Here is a 21,187-nt window from a genome sequence, read left to right as displayed (position 1 = left end):
GCCGGCAGGCCCCGTAGACAACATGCTAATCGCTAACGCCACGTCGTAGTGAAGTACGAACCGCAACTGTCACTGTCATACTAATATGAAAGAGTGATAGAGAGACACAAAGCGATTCGATAGCGAAGCGCAAGCGAACGTCACCTTGGCTAGGCCGGCAGGTGAACCAACTTTGTGTAAGATCTTCATACAAGGTGGAGGGTTGTTTGTTGTTCCTATAGTAATATTATGTCATACACATACACATACTGTTTGCACTTTTTATGTGGCATTTAGACAAAAGACAGGATTCGAATTTTTGGTTTAGTTTTCTAATTATGCTGCTGGTTAAGTTAAGACACCAAAGACAGTGGAATCAGAAGATGATGTTTTGTTATGCTCGTTTTAGTATTTGTAAACTCTTGGCTAAATAATTTATTGATCAATTCGTATTACTCGGATGAATTTGCGATTTAAATCTTAATATGTAACTATTTCGCCAATAGTTTAATCTTAAAATTGTAAGCAAAAATGTCCAAAGGTCATCATTTTCAAGTAAAACTACTTCATAAAGATTCGTCCATACGAGTTCAAGAGGAAGGTTATATTGCGAAATCAACTCTGAAGTCATATGAACAAGATTCACAATTGGGTAACACTCGAAGATGAATTCAGGCCAAGGCACCGAGTTATGAGGTACACATCGCGTAATACATATTATGCGAATACCTATGTACGTACCTTTTCATAGTTCAGAAGATTGAAATTGATTAAAAATAAATTAAATCTCTTAAAAGATACGAGACTGTTATTAATATGGGGAATTATCTATGAAAAGGGACCTTAATGTCGATGGCGCTTACGCCGCACGGCGTCGCGTGGCCGCGTATTTATATCGGAGCATCGTTAATTATGGCGTAAGCGCCATCGACAATAAGGTCCCTTTTCATAGATAACGTCACATATAAGATTATTATTCACAAAGGATCAATATCAATATGTCTGACTAAAAGTTCAAACGTTACTGTGTTTTTGTATGAACAATTTATGATTAAAATTTTAAGAAAATTAATTGGTACCTAGTATAAAATTACTTATACATCAAACTGCAGCGCAGCGAATACTTGTGAAATTTATTTATGTATATGTTGATATATGTTATATAATATTTTAGTTTTGTTTTCTTTATTAGAAGATATAAAATACAAATGCAGTTTCTGCTTATTGCCAAAATACCATGCAATATTATTTTAATTGACTTTAAGTGCATTGGAGTGACTTCAACAACGGAATAATTTTATAAATCGCTAACATATACTAAACTAGAAGCACTTCATTCTCTGGCAACCCTTATCAAGGCATCTTACTTACTGTTGCAATAGTAGAAATCATAGAAATGTGCTTCCCTTCTAGTGTAGTAGATACTAGCTATTTTCAAAATTACCCCGCTATCGAAGTGACCTTAAAGCACCTTATCGCGTTCTAAAAATAAACACTACTAGACTTTGAACTCTGAACAATGTCACATTGACCAAGTGATTGGAAACTGGGAACAACAAGAACAGGAAGTACTAGAACAATCTTCGAAATGGCAAATAAATAAAATTAATTAAAATAACAGAGACGATCTAAAATAATGAACTGAGGGACCTTGACGTTTTTCACCCAAGATATAAAAAAGATTTAACCTTGTTTTATTTATTCCTGTGCTTACACTAAAACTACTCAGTGGAACCTCGATAGCACGAATCTCAAGGGAAACGCGAAAAACTTCGTGTTAACGAGGTTTCTTCGTGTAAGGCCTGAGTGGACGCTTGAGTTGGGCGTGCAGCGGGGCGGGGCGTGCGGCGTGCATGTTAAACAAATGCAAACGTATAGGAGCAGCCTTAGTGCACGCTGCTCAAATCACTTGGGAGCTCGACGCCACGCTGCACGCCCCGCCGAACGCTCCGCTTCGAGCGTCCACTCAGGCCTTGCATTTCTAGAGGGCATCGAGTTAGGGAGGTTCTTGTAGGTTTTTGGTTGTCTTAAAGAGCTTTCGAGCTACAGAGGTAAAACGCATGAAAAAATCGTGTTAGAGAGGTAAATATAGAAACGCAGAAAGTACAGTCTTATTATCTTTTTCGAGTTACAGAGGTTCGTTAGTAATTAACTTCGCGATATAGAGATCAGAGGTGGTAAAACAATACGACAATTTTCTCGAGTTGAAGAGGTCTTTATTTTTCGGGTTATAGAGGTAAAAAATGTACTTCATAGTCGTGAAGCGAATCGTTGGTTACTTCGTCTTAGTAAGGTTAAATATTTCGAGCTATGGAGTTTTTGGGCTGGGAAGGGACATTTCATTTCCTGTTAACGAGGATTTCGCTTTATCGAGGTTCGAGTTATGATGTCCCACTGGATATTATTACAAGCTTCATATCGTAATGAATAACAACAGTCGACTATTATGAAGATTATTCAACATCTTATTATCTTCTAGTCTAAGGATACTTAAGTGGTGACAATAATACGATACTAGAGACACAACGCACAAAGAGCGTTTGCAAAGTGCCACTTTACGTAACTACATCGTTAAGCGAAATATGTCTAGTAATTTCGATGTTCTATGTCTGTTGTGAGGTGTTATTTCGTTTTATTGTATAGAACATTATTTACTATTTATTTGAGGTAACATGATATATAGTACCCCTGATTACATACCTTGTGTATTTGTATTATAAAAGGAGTTTTACTCACTAAGTTTTTAGTGATTTTATGTGTGAGATATTATGGTGCCAAAAGTAAGTGAAACTTTAGAATAGGAATAATCTACCTACCTATGTTAAAATCTTAGCAAGTGAAAATCCGTGATCGTTGCCTAGTCCTCCGGAAATCAGGTTTGACAATATGTAAATGTATACATGTACAAGTCTTTCTTATACCAGGTAATAACTTTTATTTATTAGCCGGTGCATGTTAAAAGATGATGTTTTCATTTTTTTTTTCATTAATTTTCAGTTAAAACGTTGTAAAAACGTGCAGCTCTTGCACGCAATCACGATATCGCCGTCTGGTAGACTTTCCGCATTTTTATTTCATTGCAATCAATAATGTGACCATTGCCTGCGCTAAAAGTTATATCATACAGATTTTATAGTAACCGAATAATGAGAAAATAGGTCATATTTTTTTGAATTCATGAAAATATCATTGGCATTATTGGTATCGTCCAAATCGGTTAGAAGACCGCGCGAATCTAAAACGCACCTTAAAAATTTGTAACAATGATTGCAAAAAAGCTAAATACATGAAAACTGCTTCTAAAAATGCGCTATTTTATTTTTAATCGAACGCGTAAATTACTTTTTTTAAACTTACACAAAAAAAATATCCCAGATCCCGGGCATGCACGCTTAAGGGCTCATTTAGACTATGCGAGACCTCGCATGCGAGTTTCATTACATTGCGGGTTTTGATCGGCCGGTTAAATTGGATGCAATCAACAGTCCGCCATGTAACTAAAATCGCATGCGAGTTCGCGCGCCGTCTAATTCAGCCCTTACGGTTACGCTCAGTTAGTCAAAGAATAACCTGAACCAACTGGCCATAAACATAGAGTAATTTTTGGTAAGGCAAGTATTATAACGTAAACAGAGCGCCTACCGCGAACCACGTTCGACGTGTTTCCTCTCTATCGCACTTGTAAATTCGTACGTAAGTGTGACAGGGAGGTAACACGTCGAACGTGGTTCGTGGTAGGCCCTCAGTTCGTCGACTCCACGATGGGAGGTTTCAGCCCGATTCGAACCTTAAGATACGTATTTTTGAAGTGAAAACTTCTTTAGCCGCGCTGGGCACTTTTTGAGGTGGGGAAAAAATGATAAACTCGAGACAGCGTAAGGCGATCACGTGACCGTAAGGGGCGTAAGGCGATCACGTGACCGTAAGCACCGTAAGGTGGCCACTCATAATTTAAATGGCATTTAAATCAATAAAAAAAAACTCAATGTTATTTGACATTTATGTTGCGTACTCCTTTTCAAGACTCTTTACATAGGTAATAATTTGTTCAAATAATTTGACGTTGTCATGGCAGTATGTAAATAAACATGTCAATGAAAAAGTGTGATCTTATTTGAGAATGATAATAATATATAATAAATAAATAGAATACCTCCGCTAAACGTATGTATCGTGTTACCGGGCGGCGGTAACATAGTGAGGTGAGTTTTCACTTCTATCGGCACTCCCGGAGTGCAACCCGTTGTTTTTTTTATTTAAAGTTCGAATCAGGCAGTTTGTCTAAACAAGTGAATGGAGCATATCCTCACCTGTAACGGTTCCAAGCAAATGCTGCACTCTGAGAAGCGTGCGAGCACCTCATCGCAGTTCGGGCATGCGCATTGCGCCGCGTGGCCCTCATCTGTTGATTCCAAGGCAGCCGGCTCCACGATCGGGAGGGGCTTGTCTGAAATTAAGAGAATAACATTGTAAAAAATAATCCTCAATATTTTTATTGAATGAATAAAAATAAAAAGTCTGCGTCGAGCAAGATTCGAACTTGCGACGTTGCGATCTTTTGGGATACCAATCCTATCGCTCTAACTGGGCTATCGACACTTACGGCCCAATTCGAACTGACATCTAACTGATGTCATTCAAATATCTTGCATTTCGCTTTTACGCATGATAAATAAATAATATGATTCAAATATCATTCTAATGTCAGTGTACTTTCGAATTGGCCTGTCACTCGACTAGCATGTCTCTGCTTAGCCTAAAATAATTTTAAAACTCGACTTCTCTGTAATCTTGGCAAGGACTTTCAAGATGTATAATAAATGAAACAGTAAACAACTAAATATAAGTAACTAAGTATAATGCTCTTTATGGTAAGTCAAATAGCCATGATATCCATTGAAGACGCCAAAATTAAATGTATTAGCTGCCCATTATAAATACCATTTTTAAATCCTTGATAATAATTCCTTCTGAAAATAAGGAGTCTAAAATTTCCACATTATTATGTGTGGAACTGGGACACTGACATGGACACTGAGACAAAAAGATAGAAAACGGTTGGAAGCTTTCGAAATGTGGTGTTGGCGGAGGATGGAAAGGATCAGCTGGACTGAGAGGAAGACGAATGAAGAAGTCCTGAGTATGATAGGATGATAGGAGAAAAGCGATGCTTATACAATAAGAAATAGGAGAGGCATGATGGTAGGACACCTGATACGGAGTTTTTCCTGAACATCTTGGAAGGCAGGATTGAAAAGACAAGAGAAGAAGGTAAACCTAGAATAACTTATCTTAGCCAAATAAAAAATGATACGTCGTATGAGGAAATTATAAGACTGGCACAAGAAAGGAATGATTGGCGATTACTCCACCGACAAGAGCAAAGCTCTTAAGTTATGATGATGATGATGATGATGTGAAAACTGTTTATAACCTGTGTTCGTATTTTCTAAACCTTCGTGATTTCGTTTGCAACGTGTCCTGTGGATTTTCTAAATTATGCTAACGAACCTAATACTTTAATTTTCCTTAATTTCATCCCTCGGCTCGCATCAATTAGTTAAACTAAGCCTCTCTAATTGCCAGCTTTATTCGCTTTGTTTAGAATTTTAGATTCAGTTTAACGTGGGAACAAAAAATTCAACGTAGTCTGGGATCTGAATTTAAGTCTGCCCCCATGCAAACAAATTTCAGTTGCAGGGGGGAAAGGGGTCACCTCTCTCTGAAGCTGGCTGTACCTACATATTTGTCAATGTTGAGGCATGAATTGCATTTTCAAGAACGTAGCAACCTTTTAAATACCTACACAATTATATAAACATTGTTCATGTGTGTAAAATACTACTACTGTTCATGTGTGTGCTACTAGGCTCATTTGGAATAGGTACAAATTATTATGTAGTATGCATAATTGCATCTTTAATGTGTTACTTTAGAATGCGACATTGTGCGTTTTACATGATTAGGTACATACCTTTGTTTTCCGGTAGAAAATCAGCCGGATCAAATTCAACAAACTTCATTTTGATATTTTCAATAACTTATTTAACCAAATTGTATGACTAAGGTCGATTTGTGTACCCGCTTTGAGTTCCCGAGCCAAACTAACACTTTAAAATGATCCAACGACACAAAATTAGCACTGACTCACTAAAATTATCTAAATAGCGATTTATTTGGATAATAATACAAATGTGTCACGCATATATCAACGCTTGACGAAGGAATGACTGAAACTTACCGATATCAGTTCTTTTTATAGCAGCAATGATAGTAATAATAGATTCTGTGTGTTTTTGTTGTTGTTGTACGCAGTACGTCCAAATCGCATTTCTTCATTCGCCTACTACGCACTCTGTCCGTAATATGTATGATGCATCGATTTCACGATTCGACACCACGCAGTTCGTCCTAATCGCGATTCGTCATTACCCCGTTCGTAAAATTCGCGATTTATCATTACATAGTTCGTCCATTAAGCGTTTTGTCTATTATCTACGCAGTTTATTAATTAACGGGTTACTTATTGAAACGCATCTTAGCGTATTCTCAAGATGTAACTATTTGAATCTATGACACTATACATTAGATATGCGGTTCAAAGCAGTATAGGTACCATAGAGTTGACACGTGCCATAATTATTTTTATAGGTAAGTACCTGCATATTTATATTGTACATAGTATACATACTCTAAATGTCTTTTTGTTGTATCACGTACCCTATGATCTAATGATTGCAATTCTATCTATATAAAGATTGTAACATATCGCTATCTAGTTCATTATCAGTACTTTGAAATGCTTTTACAAGTGTACTGACGTACCAGATAATTGTAGTAATGTTATGTCACGTTTTTCTATTTCTATGTCGTAATTGATTTTTTGGAGCACTTGAACAGTTTTATTACAATATTAAACTAGCTACTGCCCGCGACTTCGTTTGCGTAAGATGATGATGATTGCAAAACTATCCTATGTCCTTCCTCGGGCCTCAAGCTATCTCCATACCAAATGTAACCTAAATCGACAGAGTTATTTTGACTTTTATAATAAATGAATACTAATAAATATTACAGGTCGGTTTTATTTATAATATTAGTAGGGATTAGATTTGAGTAGGTTCTCCTGAACTTGTTACAAAATCTCCGCTAGCCAGAGGTTGTCTGGCTGAGATCGTTCTTTAGCGATAAGCCCACCCGTTGTTTACCTGTAAGTACTTTTATTCACTATGTATATTTACGTTGCTTATTTATAGAGGAGGTAGTGAATGTGATATAAGCTTTGTTTTTTCCGGTAATATTATGTTTTTATATTTCCGACTTTATACGAAGATGGTCAGACGACCTTCTCTAGGTCGCCGGAAGCTGATGGATAAAGATGATATTATACTAGTAACTAACGTCTCCTTTGTCCATTATTTGTATAGTCAGCAGCAGAAGTTGCTAAGCGGGCTAGGTGTTCAAAATGATATTGACGCGACTTTTTTGTTAAGAGAATAAGAGCGTGTCAAGGTAATTTTAAACAGGTAATTTTGCTTAGCAAATTCTGCTGCTGACTGTACCTAAAATCTATTATGAATTATGAAAACGATTGACATTATTCATTATAGCTTAGTTTACCGTACCTATGGTATACATATAAGTCATATAACTTGATACGTGTGAACATATCCTGTGAAATGGACACATTAAACTACATATTTGCAATTTAAATACTAGTTCAATTTTTCTAGTTTGCGCAAAGCCACATGATACACAAACATCACATTATATTACGTCATATAACGCAACTATCACAATTAACAACGATACCGTAGCGTTATAAGTGTTATAACACACCTCACGCAATTCTTAGAGAAAGGTTTTAAGGCTAAGCTAAAAGCTAACGGTCTACAGTTCAGGGTTGATGTCAACATTGCTTACAGAGATTCTCTTCTTTTAAAAGAGTAACGTGTAACCTCTAGAGGCTATAAGTATCTGAAAAATGTTTTTAAAAAGGTAAGGCACAGCGGAATAGCATAATAGTAGAATCTAGAGCCTGAACGTCCGAGTCAACATCCAAGAGGTATTTAGAGAGGCAACTAAATTCCCAAGGTTTAATTGTGACGTTATCTATGAAAAGGGACCTTATTGTCGATGGCGCTTACGCCATTATTAACGATGCTCCGATATAAATACAACGCCGCGCGACGCTGTGCGGCGTAAGCGCCATCGACAATAAGGTCCCTTTTCATAGATAATGCCCCAATTAGATTTCACAGTGCCAAGCAGTTAAGTTACTCCAGAATCGCAAAATTTCCTTTTCCTTGCTGAATACCATAGTAGTGTATATATTCCGCCCTGATGAGCGAAGTTGTCAACAGCATCATCACATCCACTTATGATGTCCATAAGTTATTATGTGCCCAGTGCCATACATCATTGTACATATATTTAAAAAAAAACAAGTACCTTACGCGTAGCCGGAGACCACATACGACTGGTTTAACAGAGCAAAAGATCAAAGCTCATTTTCGCTCGTGGATATGGAGATACCGACTCAAAATCAGAAAGACATAAGCCTGCACAAGCTACGTACATGTAACACCGATTTTCTAAAGGACCGCATAACCTCTTTCTCTGGCCTTTGACAAGTTAGTGTTATAGCGTGAGCTAGGTATTGCGGTGGATAGTCAACGGTTTCGTCGCAATAACTTGTTTGCATTTGCAGTGCAAAGGATAATTATAGTATTTTATAAATAGCAAAATTTAAGTTATTTCGATGGAAAATTATTATGTTAACATTGACATGGGGATCATTATCATATACATACAACTTTGACTAAAAGTTTCCTTTTTATCAAACTAAATAGGTATTATACACTAAAGCTTTTTTCTGACTTCGAAATATATCCGTATCTCCTAATGTAGGTACACGCAGCTGCAAAAGTGCAAACCCACTTTATAAATGGAATTGTATCAATGGATTTTTTTTGCAGTTCACTGTACAGCGAGTTCCAAAATTTTATGGTATATTATGAATTTAATTCATTCTTAAAGTGCATTCAGCTGAGTGTGCCTTGTGGATTTTTCCTGAGTTGCAAGTATAAAAATATTAATACCTGATCTTTAACCTTAGACCTTAGACCTTTAAGACAATGAATAAGAACAACCATTCTCTAAGACTACTGTACTCGATTAATATTTTCATTTAATAGATCCAGTTTGACCGGATCTCATGCGTATCGAGCACGTTCGCTTTTTGCTTGCCTTGTTTGGATGTTGTACTGTTGTACAACTAATAAGATTAATAAGGTACAATATTAACGTAATTATACTTGACATCATCTGTACACGTGTATATTTTTTAATTTAGTTTAATTATTTCATTTAGTTAAAATGTTTTAAATTGGTGAACCAGTTAGCATACATGTTACATCGATGTCATCTAACCACAATTTCTAGTTGTTCCCTTCTAAAACAAAGTGGTCTAGTCCACGAGTCGACTGTCAAGGTTGTTAGTTACATCATGTTTGCACCAATCCGCTTACACCATACCTTACCAACATATTAGTTCCGGTGGTAAACTCGAGGAACTAAATCTCTGCTCACTAATTAAATCTTCTCGGGGCAGAGGTGTAGGGTTGGAGCCGGTCTACCTAGCTTTATTTGACGTTCATGCGCATTGTAATTATGCCTACTTGAATAAACTATCTTTTATCTTTATCGTATCTTATCTTTAATTAATTAACTAGTTCATCAGTGGCGACTCCCAGACATGCAAATATAAATTTGTAAAAATGTTGATTTGACGATTTAATATTGGAATTATCGATTTTGCTAGAAACTGAAACGAATCGCGAACGGTGTTGTAAAATAATGCAGTGTGAAGATTAATTGAAGGTCAAGGTTTTTTATCCGCAAAAATATTGTTGTTTTGTTTTCGTTTAACGTTCATAACGTTTCGCTTTTTTATAGCGCAGACTTTTTAATAGTAAGTTTCACGTGTCGTAAGAGCGTTGTGCACTTAACTGTTTATATGCTGTTTACTTTTATAGGTTGGTTAGTAATAGTCAAAAAACTGACTATCAATGGCAAACCATATTTCATCACAAAACTGACAGCTAGACGTGACTGACTTAAACATTAGTCGCACTTTGAAATACAAGTAAAAATTAAAATGCCCGTAAACGTATTGTTACATCAATATTATGAACACAAAATAAGCGTAGCGACCTAAACTTTTTTTTTAAATCAATGACAGACGTCAACGCTATTTTGTACTAATTGTATTTTACAATTGAGCAATAACTCTCTTCTTCCAAAATACCTTAACAGCGGATAAAGCTGACTCAAAATGCTGGAACATTTTAACTTGATGGAAACCTTAATACTTGGTCGACGTGACACTCAAAGGCCCGATACCACCCCAATAATAATAAATACCACAACATATATTTTCTCTCGTATTATTTCAACATGTCTTATATTTTAATAGTACTACCTGCTTCATTTCATTTGGTTTCCTCATACATTTTGAAAAAGAATGGAATAGCTAACTTTTGACTATTCTATATATGTACATTTGGCTGTCTCTGGGCCCGATTCGGATTTTGAACTAGATATCTATTAGACATCACCAAGATACGACAACGATATTTTTAAGATATAACCTGTCAGATTTGACATTTCCGCGATTCTGGAGATACTCTTGACGATTTCCACAAGGTCTAAAACGTCTCGTTATGTATTTTTAGATCTGAAGACGATATTGAAACGATCTTAATACGATAATTTAACGTAAAAGTGACCTTGGTTGCCCGAATTGAGCTGCAAAAGATATCTAGTTGAAATTTAAACTACCAGGTATCTAGTAAGTACATATCGTATCGTTCTCTTCTCTAGAACGAATCTTGTTTTCCGAATACCGCAGTCTGACGATTTTTGACTAAATATACGATGTTGTGGTTACATTACATCTAGGTCATGTAGACACTACCTATCTATTCTATGGTGCATTCAGGTCCGGAGATTGCAATAGGTTGGGACATACCGCGGTATTCGGAAAACAAGATCCGTTCTAGAGAAGAAAACGATACGATATGTACTAGATACCAACTAGTTTAGATTTCAACTAGATATCTTTTGCAGCTCAATTCGGGCTACTAATGTCACTTTACGTTAAATTATCGTTTCAAAATCGTTTTGAGATCTAAAAATACATAACGAGACGTTTTAGACATTGTGAAAATCGTTCAAGAGTATCTCCAGAATCGCGGAAATGTCAAATTTGACAGGTTATATCTTAAAAATATCGTTATCGTATCTTGGTGATATCTAAAATATGTCTAGTAGATGTCTATTTCAAAATCAGAATCGGGCCCATAGGCTAGCCAGTAATTGGATATTTACTTTACATAGGCGTAAACTCCGGTAGTCTCGCTTTGATGTCGCAAGGAATTAATGTAATGGACGTTGGTCAAAGACATCATAATAATGTAATGTAAAATATGTTTGTTACTCAATCATGCATGCATTACCCAACGGTGTGATATTGAGTGATATTTTGTACACCGATAGCTTGTAACTTGTATCATGAAGGATATTTTTTACACTGGAATATTTGGGTAGGTATGTCTAAGGAAAAATGAAGGTAAAACTCGGAAAAATGCTAAAGCCCGTCTAATTTAACTTTGCGACGCCTTGAACAGAACAAAGTAAGGGAGTGTAATTAAAAACGTCATATTTTCATAGATAATATAAATAGAATGACGGGATAAGGCAGACTTAGCTTGGCTTAGACTAATCAGAAACCGTAGGGAATGACTGAGCTTTATTGCAACCAATTTTACTATGAGAAATTCCTTATCTGTGGTAGTACGTAAAATCTGTACTTTTATGTTATTACATTACAGATTTTTTGTAACGTTATGAGTTTAAATTTGGAACATATATGTAGCAGCAGTCACATAAACTACTATTGCCATATGACAATGCCTCAGGTGTAAAGTCATCTTTTATGTCGAGGGACAACCGCTATTATCAACATTGTGGAGTAATAAGCTTGGTACAATTTAATAACCTTGAGTCCTTGCGGATACAGCGCCAGGTGTTCTTGTTTAGTACTCTAGAGGAAATAAGAAGAGTGTTTTTGTACGGGAACTGTTGTATATAATTTTAGTGCCTTTCTAAGTTGATTAGTAATAAATTTATAGTTTACTTAATAAAGTTAATAGCGGATAATAATATGTACCTACCATATTATTTGTGACTGTCCGTCCGTTTTTCTAACTAAAAAATATAGTGGTATATCAAATTGCAATCTACTTAATCCAGTAATAATTCACTATGTTGGTCTATAAATTAAAACAGTTATTTTCCAAAGGATATCGTGTTCAATAAAACTCAATTAATAGCCAAGTCACGAAGGATATTGCAACGGAATCCACGTCTTACTCACGGTACCGCTAACGGTCACATTTCTCGAGAAACGTCCACTAGTGACGTCACGCGTGACGTCACAACACATTGAGATATCAAAGCCCCAAATTAAGTCACATAAGTAAATACAGATAAAAGAACATCAGATGAGACACTGAGATTGATATGACGAATTGTTGACACAAGGGATGACGAGATAGGCAAATTTGTGAAATTAATGACTAATTTATTTTATGTAGCTATTATATATGACTAAGATCAGAATTTCCTTGAATATTTTTTTTGTCTCGTTTTAATGTTTGCGCTGTTCGTCAAATATTTGATAAGTAAGCAATCAAATATTTATGCAACGGTAGATTTGTGTTTTGGATTTGAATAATAATGGATCAGAAACGTTTTTAAATTATTACGCTGCATTTTAATTTAAAGAAAAAAAATATTTGGCGAGATTTTCACAGCCAACGGTTGTAAATAAACAAAAAGCATACAGTACAAGCAAGCACAGACTGCGGCCAGAAAGCTGGGCGTCCTAAATAAGGTGAAGCGATACTTCACACCTGGACAGCTTCTAACACTTTATAAAGCTCAAGTCCGATCGTGTATGGAGTATTGCAGCCACCTGTGGGACGGCTCAGCTAAATACCAACTCGCTGCTTTAGACTCAGTGGAGCGCAGAGCCAGGAGGATGATTGGTGACAAGAAGCTAACGGGTAAGCTTCAGTCTTTGGCCCATCGGCGGAAAGTCGCCAGTCTGTCGGTGTTCTACAGATTGCACTTCGGGGAGTGTGCTCAAGAGCTACACGACCTTATTCCACCGTCCCCATTCTACCATCGGACTTTTAGACGCACGGCCGGTTTCCATCCTTACCTGGTAGATATTCCACGAAGAGAGAATAAGAATAAGAGTTTACATTTATGGCAAATGTCGACTCCATAGCTTGCTATTAGTCTTACCATGCGACAAAAACTCCGATGCCTGGTCATGATTGAGTTGCATGGTTTTTAGCAATGACACACTTTTGAATGAAACCGTTTTCCTGTAACGCGTAGATGCAAGCTAATCTGTACTCATAGTTGCATGTTATTGTACCTCATTGAATTTCACAAGATGTTAATGCACTTCTAAAGTGTATATTGCACATATTGCTCAAGAGATAAAATATGAACGATGAAAGTTTATTATCCTCTGATAAGGTATATTGAGGCGTCAATGATTTGAACCAGCAAACTGTGTTTATGTGGGTAGCTAAATCATTAATTATTTGTGTTAGGTACAGCGAGCTGCAAAAGTGCGTATCTGTGTGCCTCTGGTTTGCTTTTTAGGGTTCCGTAGCCAAATGGCAAAAAACGGAACCCTTATAGATTCGTCATGTCTGTCTGTCTGTCCGTCTGTCTGTCCGTCCGTATGTCACAGCCACTTTTCTCCGAAACTATAAGAACTATACTGTTGAAACTTGGTAAGTAGATGTATTCTGTGAACCGCATTAAGATTTTCACACAAAAATAGAAAAAAAACAATAATTTTTTGGGGTTCCCCATACTTCGAACTGAAACTCAAAAAATTTTTTTCATCAAACCCATACGTGTGGGTTATCTATGGATAGGTCTTCAAAAATGATATTGAGGTTTCTAATATCATTTTTTTCTAAACTGAATAGTTTGCGCGAGAGACACTTCCAAAGTGGTAAAATGTGTGTCCCCCCCCCCCCCTGTAACTTCTAAAATAAGAGAATGATAAAACTAAAAAAAATATACGATGTACATTACCATGTAAACTTCCAACGAAAATTGGTTTGAACGAGATCTAGTAAGTAGTTTTTTTTTAATACGTCATAAATCGCCTAAATACGGAACCCTTCATGGACGAGTCCGACTCGCACTTGGCCGCTTTTTTGATTTTGCTGCCTACGTAGGATTTACTTAATATGTAATATGTTACTTAATAAGAAATACCTTAATAATGTGACCAATTTAGTAGGACTATTTAATGTTAGATAGCTTGTTGCATTTTTTATAACGTGGTTTTTTTTGGCAATAAACAATTCTGTTTCTTAAAGACAACACTATCCCCAACATATTTTTTGTCAACAAAATATTACCTATCAATCTCATTCAAACAAACTTATACGCATACAATGTTTGTATACGCGTGACTGAGAGAATTCCTCTACGCCCACACAATAGCCATTGTTTAACGTCAAACGCTCAATCGTATCAATAACGTGAGACATAAAAAGTTGCACTGTTGACGAAATTACTTGTATGTGGCTATCGTAAGCAACGATTGTAAATAACTTTGAATCATTACATATTTACACACAAATGTGAGAAATCTCAGATTTTATATGCATATTACCGTATTTTATATGCATATTACCCATTGAGGTATATACAAGAGACGACATCTCGAACAAAATGTTTCCGCACCTCAGAGAAGTGCACGCATGCATGCAAAGCCGAAAATTGTTAATAAAGACGCCACGAGTAGGTATTTTTTGACTCAGTTAAACAACGTTGCATACAATACTTTTTCTATGACCAAAATTTACTTTGAAAACTAAATAATTGTAAATCAACAGTTATTCCATTGCTTACCGGTGAAATGTTATTCCAACCCTTTTATTATATTTTCTTGTGCTATTGTTGCAACTTTTTAACACGCACGAAGGCATTTTTTATTTTTTATTTTTTCGAGTTCGAGATGTCGTCTCTTATATATACCTCAATGATATTACCTGCCTTTGATTCTAGCACACTGCAAACATACCCGACTTAATTCGTAACTTAATAAAGATGTAAGTAGCAATTATTAGGTTTCTTTTCAACGGCCTCTGTAACCTTAAACTAACAAATGCTATAACCATATCGTTTGCCGTTGATACAGCTATTCTGGTACGCGGAAAAAGCTGGCCAGAAGTCCAGAGCACCGCGGAGCTTAACTTAAAACTAGTTGTAGAGTGGCTCGATTCCAACCTGCTGACATTAAACGTCCAGAAGACCAAATATGTCTGTTTCTCAATCGACTCCAGAGGCCAACCTCATGACGGATTTTGTATTACGGTTAGACATCAGAATGACGTGTTGTCCGGGTCCTCTAATTTAACCAGTGCTAGCTTCTTAGAGCGTTCAAACACCATGCGTTACCTTGGTGTACTGCTCGATACTCACCTCACTTGGCGGCAGCACATCGAGTCACTCAAAAGCCGTCTTCGTAAGCTTACGTATGTCTTTCGAACTTTAAGAAATATTGCATATCCCGAGCTGTTGAGGACAGTTTACTTCGCTCTTTGTGAATCCGTGCTATGCTACTGCAATTCAGTGTGGGGAGGGGCGGCAAAGACGCACCTCATTACTTTAGAAAGAGCTCAACGGTCTCTTCTCAAAGTTATTTACCGGAAACCATCACGATACAGTACTAAAGAACTATACACGCTTGCCAATGTTCTCTCGGTTCGCCAATTGTATCTTAGAAAAATCATGTACAATTATGGAAAACTGCATGACAAGATTTTTGAAGCAGACACAAGACGCCGTCAGCGCTGGAAAACCACAAAAACGCGTACAAAATTTGCCCAAAGATTTCACCCCTTCATTTCAGCTCTAGTAATGAAATCATTCTGCAAACTACATCCCATAAAGAGACCTCCTAGCAAACGGTATTTAACTAATTGGCTTACTCAACTAGATTACCACGACACTGAACTCCTCCTAAACGTGTTAAAATAATTAATTAAATATTTACAATACTTACATAGATATACATTTTATAATAATAACATTGAAATAATACTCCCTTATCATAAATATTATAGTATGCATTTTTACACACTAACACACACACACACATACACACACACACACACACACACACACACACTCACACACACAGTGTAACTCTCTGTACAATTTGTACCTAGATATAGATTAAGAAACTAGTATAAGTAACGAAACTGGGTCCTGTAACACAGGGTTTCCTAGATCAGGACACAGGGACGTGATTTACTGTATGTCTAAATTTATACAATAAACTTTTTTCATTTTCATTTTCATTTTCATTTTCATTTTTCATTTTTGCTTTGAACTTTGGAACGGCACTACCACTTTACCTCAATTTAAAATAAGAAGAAATGTATCTCCCATTAAATGAAGCCTTGCAAAAAATCTTTACTTGAATCTAAATAAGAAATTATTTCCGATCTTTCTTTAAAATAAAAAGCTTTGCGCAAAATTGTATAAATTTCTTACTCTATCTAGATCACGAGATGCATGAGTATCATGACTTTTAATAGGTGGGTATTTTGACTTCATTTATTTTCATTTTAAATAGTAAACTAAAATTAAAATTGAACTAAACCTACGAAACTAAACTAACATTAAAATAAACACATAATTTTGATTTTAATTAGTCTATTAGGTGTTAAAGTGTATTATATACATACTCGTATTTTGTGTAAGTGTATAACGTTAATTGAAATACACGTAGATCATGTCATATTGTCTAGTCTACACATTTTATATTCGCCCAAGATCTCTAAAAACACTGTATATAAACCTTGATCAACGCTTATTGGTAAAAATTTTATATTGTTGCAAATTAAAATGTTTACGAATCACTGGACGCGGCATCGGCATTGGAATCAGTAGTGCAATAGATTAAATTTCACCGATTCTATGCGGTGTTGGTCAGCCAAATTAAAACCACCATCCAATTGTCGTTTTATTCGGAAACTGATTGTAATTAGTTGGATTTATTGACCATTGTAATGTACTGTGTTATTGAAATTTACAGTTAATTAATGAATTATTAGTCTCGGAATCAATTAGCCGTATTATTAGTTAGTTCCGAGAATGACTGATAAGTCCGTATTCGATTTGTGACGATTTTGATCAAACTAATTAATTACAAAGTCAACTAATTTGTTTTAATAACACCGGTCCGTCACCGTAAACGCAAGCTCCTGATGACACTTCTCGGTACGAAGTGAAACATGTCGAGCGTTTTTCGACTTAAAATACGTGAGTGACCCGTTTTTAATATATTTACTATAACTAATTTGTTACCTATTTTTAGATTTATATAATCAATTTCTGAACAAGGCTCTTTTATTCCACGGCCATTTTGAAATTTTCTCTCGGAGACAAAAAAAATTTGGCCTTAAATTATTTTTGTAATATTCAACGGCGATGAAAAATATTTGGACGCCAGGAATTTAGTTCCCCAAGGAATATCTAGATGGAATATTTTTGTCAGCTTTTATGGGCAAAAAATCTCGATTCAGTAAGTACATTTTGTTTTTAGCTAAGATTAACTGCCTACTATTGATTAATTGTTTAATTACCTTCGATTTCGACATGTTCTCCACTAGAAGAGTCTGACGAATCATCTTCCATCTTCTTCTCTGTGACTATCGTCACACTGTTTTCTCCACAGTCATTGTGCTGTCTTTTTTCTGTCACCGAATGGAACTGTGGACAAGAAAATATCAAATTTACACATGCTACATACAGATATACCTAATACCTATGTATTTAAAGTGGTCCAGCAAACCACGATCACATTGATATTATTTAAAAGTACAGACTTAATAAAACAAATCCATAAAATAATAATATAATCTTATAATGACAATTAACTTAAAAAAAAATCTTGACGAAATAATTTAAATACACACGTACTAGTACATATGAGAAAGTACCGGAGTTTCTAGTAACGTGAAAAATAATGTTTATAGGTACATTCACCTGCAATAATAAATAATATGTTACACAACGAAGGCCGCAAAAATATCTGACACGGTTTTATTTGTAGAGCCATATTAAGAGCGTGTCACATATTTTTGCGGCCTTCGACATACATAATACATTATTGCAGGTGACTGTACTAAAGTACTCCTTGAAACAAGTCATATTATTATAGTACTAAATGTTACTAAAGTTGACCTACCAATTAAATTATCCCCATTTGAGGTTTGAAGTAGGTTCTAGTATTTTCTGTATCAGAATTTGGTGATACTACCATCATTTAAAAACGATTAAGAACATGTAGCTCTAAATAATATTTCAAGGATTTATATGAACCTAGTAACCTACTGGATTACTACTTTGATACCCCTGCTCAATGGTATAGTTCTTGAATTTAAACTTTAGGATCGTAGCAATAAGAAAGACATTTAAATGTGTACAATCATCTCTCAATCTCAAGCTACAAGTAAAGGACACCAACTTATGATTCTACTCATCATATTTATCTATAGGCAATTGTGTTTTTAGGGTTCCGTACCCAAAGGGTAAAAACGGGACCCTATTACTAAGACTCCGCTGTCCGTCCGTCCGTCCGTCCGTCCGTCCATCTGTCACCAGGCTGTATCTCACGAACCGTGATAGCTAGACAGTTGAAATTTTCACAGATGATGTATTTCTGTTGCCGCTATAACAACAAATACTAAAAACAGAATAAAATTGAGATTTAAGTGGAGCTCCCATACAACAAACGTGATTTTTGACTGAAGTTAAGCAACTTCGGGCGGGGTCAGTACTTGGATGGGTGACCGTTTTTTTGCTTGTTTTGCTCTATTTTTTGTTGATGGTGCGGAACCCTCCGTGCGCGAGTCCGACTCGCACTTGGCCGGTTTTTTCTGAAACTGTTTCTTTTTTGAGATGTGCATTAAAGAGTATCCTGTCTACTAATTTATAAAGACCTTCAGATTATAATTTACATCTAAGTATTACAAACAGACAAGTTGCAAGTAGTGCAACATTGTCATCTATGGTAACGGGTGTTTTGCCTCTCAGCTGCATCAGTTATGAAAGGTGCGTTTGCGCAACACACTGCAGATCTAGGCTTTTGCAACTGCGATTAGTTGACGTAATACTGCATGTATTGCACTGCTACTGTGGTCTTTGCCATAAATTGATCTTATACGTGAGAAGATATTGCATGAGATAATATTTTATCATTTTATCTATATCTAACACATTCACTCTGGCAACAAACTACTGAAAGAGACGAAGACAGAGACATGTCTCAAAAAGGGGTTAGGTATTATTTGACCTGTAATTTAACAGCCACAACATATAGTTCCGAAGTACCTTAATATTATTTTCTCTGTTTAATTTATGATATAATATTTATGAAAATACTACTTTCTGCCCGCAACTTCGTTTGTGTCGAATGATGATGATGATGATTGATAAAAACTATCCTTTGTCCATTACCAGGCGTCAAACTATCAACATTAACAAATTTCATCTTAATAGCGTGAAGAGGAAACAGACAGACATAGTTACTTTCGCATTTATAATATTAGTAGGGATTATAACCGCGGTATTCGCAAAACAAGACCCGTTCTAGAGAAGAGAACGGTACGATATGTAGTAGATAGATACCTGGTAGTTTAGATTTCAACTAGATATCTTTTGCAGGTCAATTCGGGCAATCAACGTCACTTTTACGTTAAATTATCGTATTATGATCGTTTCAAAATCGCTTTGAGATCTAAAAATACATAACGAGACGTTTTACACATTGTGGAAATCGTTCAAGAGTATCTCCAGAATCGCGAAAATGTCAAATTTGACTGGCTAGATCTTAAAAATATCGTTGTCGTATCGGTGATGTCTAATAGTTATCTAGTTCAAAATCCGAATCGGGCCCTAAGGCCAGTAATAAAATAAAAATAGACATTATGTTTTCTTTCTATAATATGGCGTATAGCTATGACTGACTTCTCAGTTTAATTTATCTCTATGAACCGTAAAATTGTATGAAATAACAGCTGTTAAAGTACCAAGCTGCAATGGAAGGTTAATAAATCATTAATTATACCTAATTTGTTTTTCCTTGTCACACGTCAGACGTGACGTTGGTGTGTACAGTCAGCAGCAGAAGTTGCTAAGCGGGCGAGGTGTTCAAAATTACCTTGACACGCTCTTATTATCTTAACAATGAAGTCGCGTCAAGATTATTTTGAACACGTGGCCCGCTTAGTAACTGCTGCTGCTGACTGTACTTACAGACATACTATTTGCATACATTTAGCATTTATCCTGTATGACGTCAATGTCGTTCATTATAATGTCAATAAAACGAGGAAATTGTAACGATTAAATGCCAAATAGAAATGCCGTTGAATATACTCATTAATGGAGCAGGAAATCATATTATAGTATACAGTGTGTGGCCTATAACGCGGGCGAAAAATTAAAACGTAGATTCTACTCCTCAAACTAGACAATGTTTGTTCAGCGACTTTTAAAAATAACTTGTGGTTTGTAGTTTAAAACACTTTAAAATTTAATCGAACACGCAATGTATTACGAAATTGATTATGCCTGTACGGTGACAAGTCTGACAGGCAATGTCAATTAGACGGAATTTAAAGTACATTGAAAATATTATTTAGTTTGTTTGAAAAAGGGACAATTTTAAGACTACATAATTTCAAAAAGTTGTTGAACAAAAGTTTTATTGTTTGAGGAGTAGAATCTACGTTTTAATTTTTAGCCCGCGTTATAGGCCACACACTGTATACGTAATGTAAGATTTTAATTAGTTAAAAGCATGAAATAGGTAAAGGTGTAATATGAGTGTGTTAAAATATTGATAGAGGATCAAAAGGCACTGTATATATATTTTTTTACTTTTATGCTCAAGTTACTTTTCTACTTCTGTACCCAAACTACAATGATCCCTCAAAGGAATAAGTTTGCCTTTGTGTTTATTACTATTTTTTTGTTATTTTTAATGTCGTTTTGTACAATAAAGAGTTTACTTCTACTACTACTAGCA

General features: G+C 35.7%; 2 protein-coding genes across 3 annotated transcripts in view; one reads left to right on the top strand and one right to left on the bottom strand.

Annotated features, from left to right (window-relative positions):
• LOC134652123 (adenylate cyclase type 2-like) overlaps positions 1–21,187 on the top strand; it is a 215,422-nt gene that overhangs the window by 93,625 nt on the left and 100,610 nt on the right. The gene's annotated exons all lie outside the window — the stretch shown is intronic.
• The window catches only part of LOC134652098 (probable E3 ubiquitin-protein ligase sinah), a 53,535-nt gene that overhangs the window by 7,485 nt on the left and 24,863 nt on the right, over positions 1–21,187 (bottom strand). The window contains exons 2-3 of one of the 2 annotated variants that reach the window (XM_063507263.1): positions 17,739–17,865; positions 4,290–4,426 (exon numbers count right to left, since the gene is read on the bottom strand). In XM_063507263.1, the coding sequence (XP_063363333.1) occupies positions 4,290–4,426; positions 17,739–17,865 (264 nt within the window). Of the gene's footprint in view, positions 1–4,289; positions 4,427–5,953; positions 6,200–17,738; positions 17,866–21,187 lie in introns of those variants that run through there. The other variant, XM_063507264.1, reaches the window with a different exon arrangement.

This window comes from Cydia amplana, chromosome 11, assembly GCF_948474715.1.
Source record: "Cydia amplana chromosome 11, ilCydAmpl1.1, whole genome shotgun sequence".
NCBI classification, from domain to species: domain Eukaryota; kingdom Metazoa; phylum Arthropoda; class Insecta; order Lepidoptera; family Tortricidae; genus Cydia; species Cydia amplana.
This window is presented reverse-complemented; position numbering and strand designations above follow the sequence as displayed.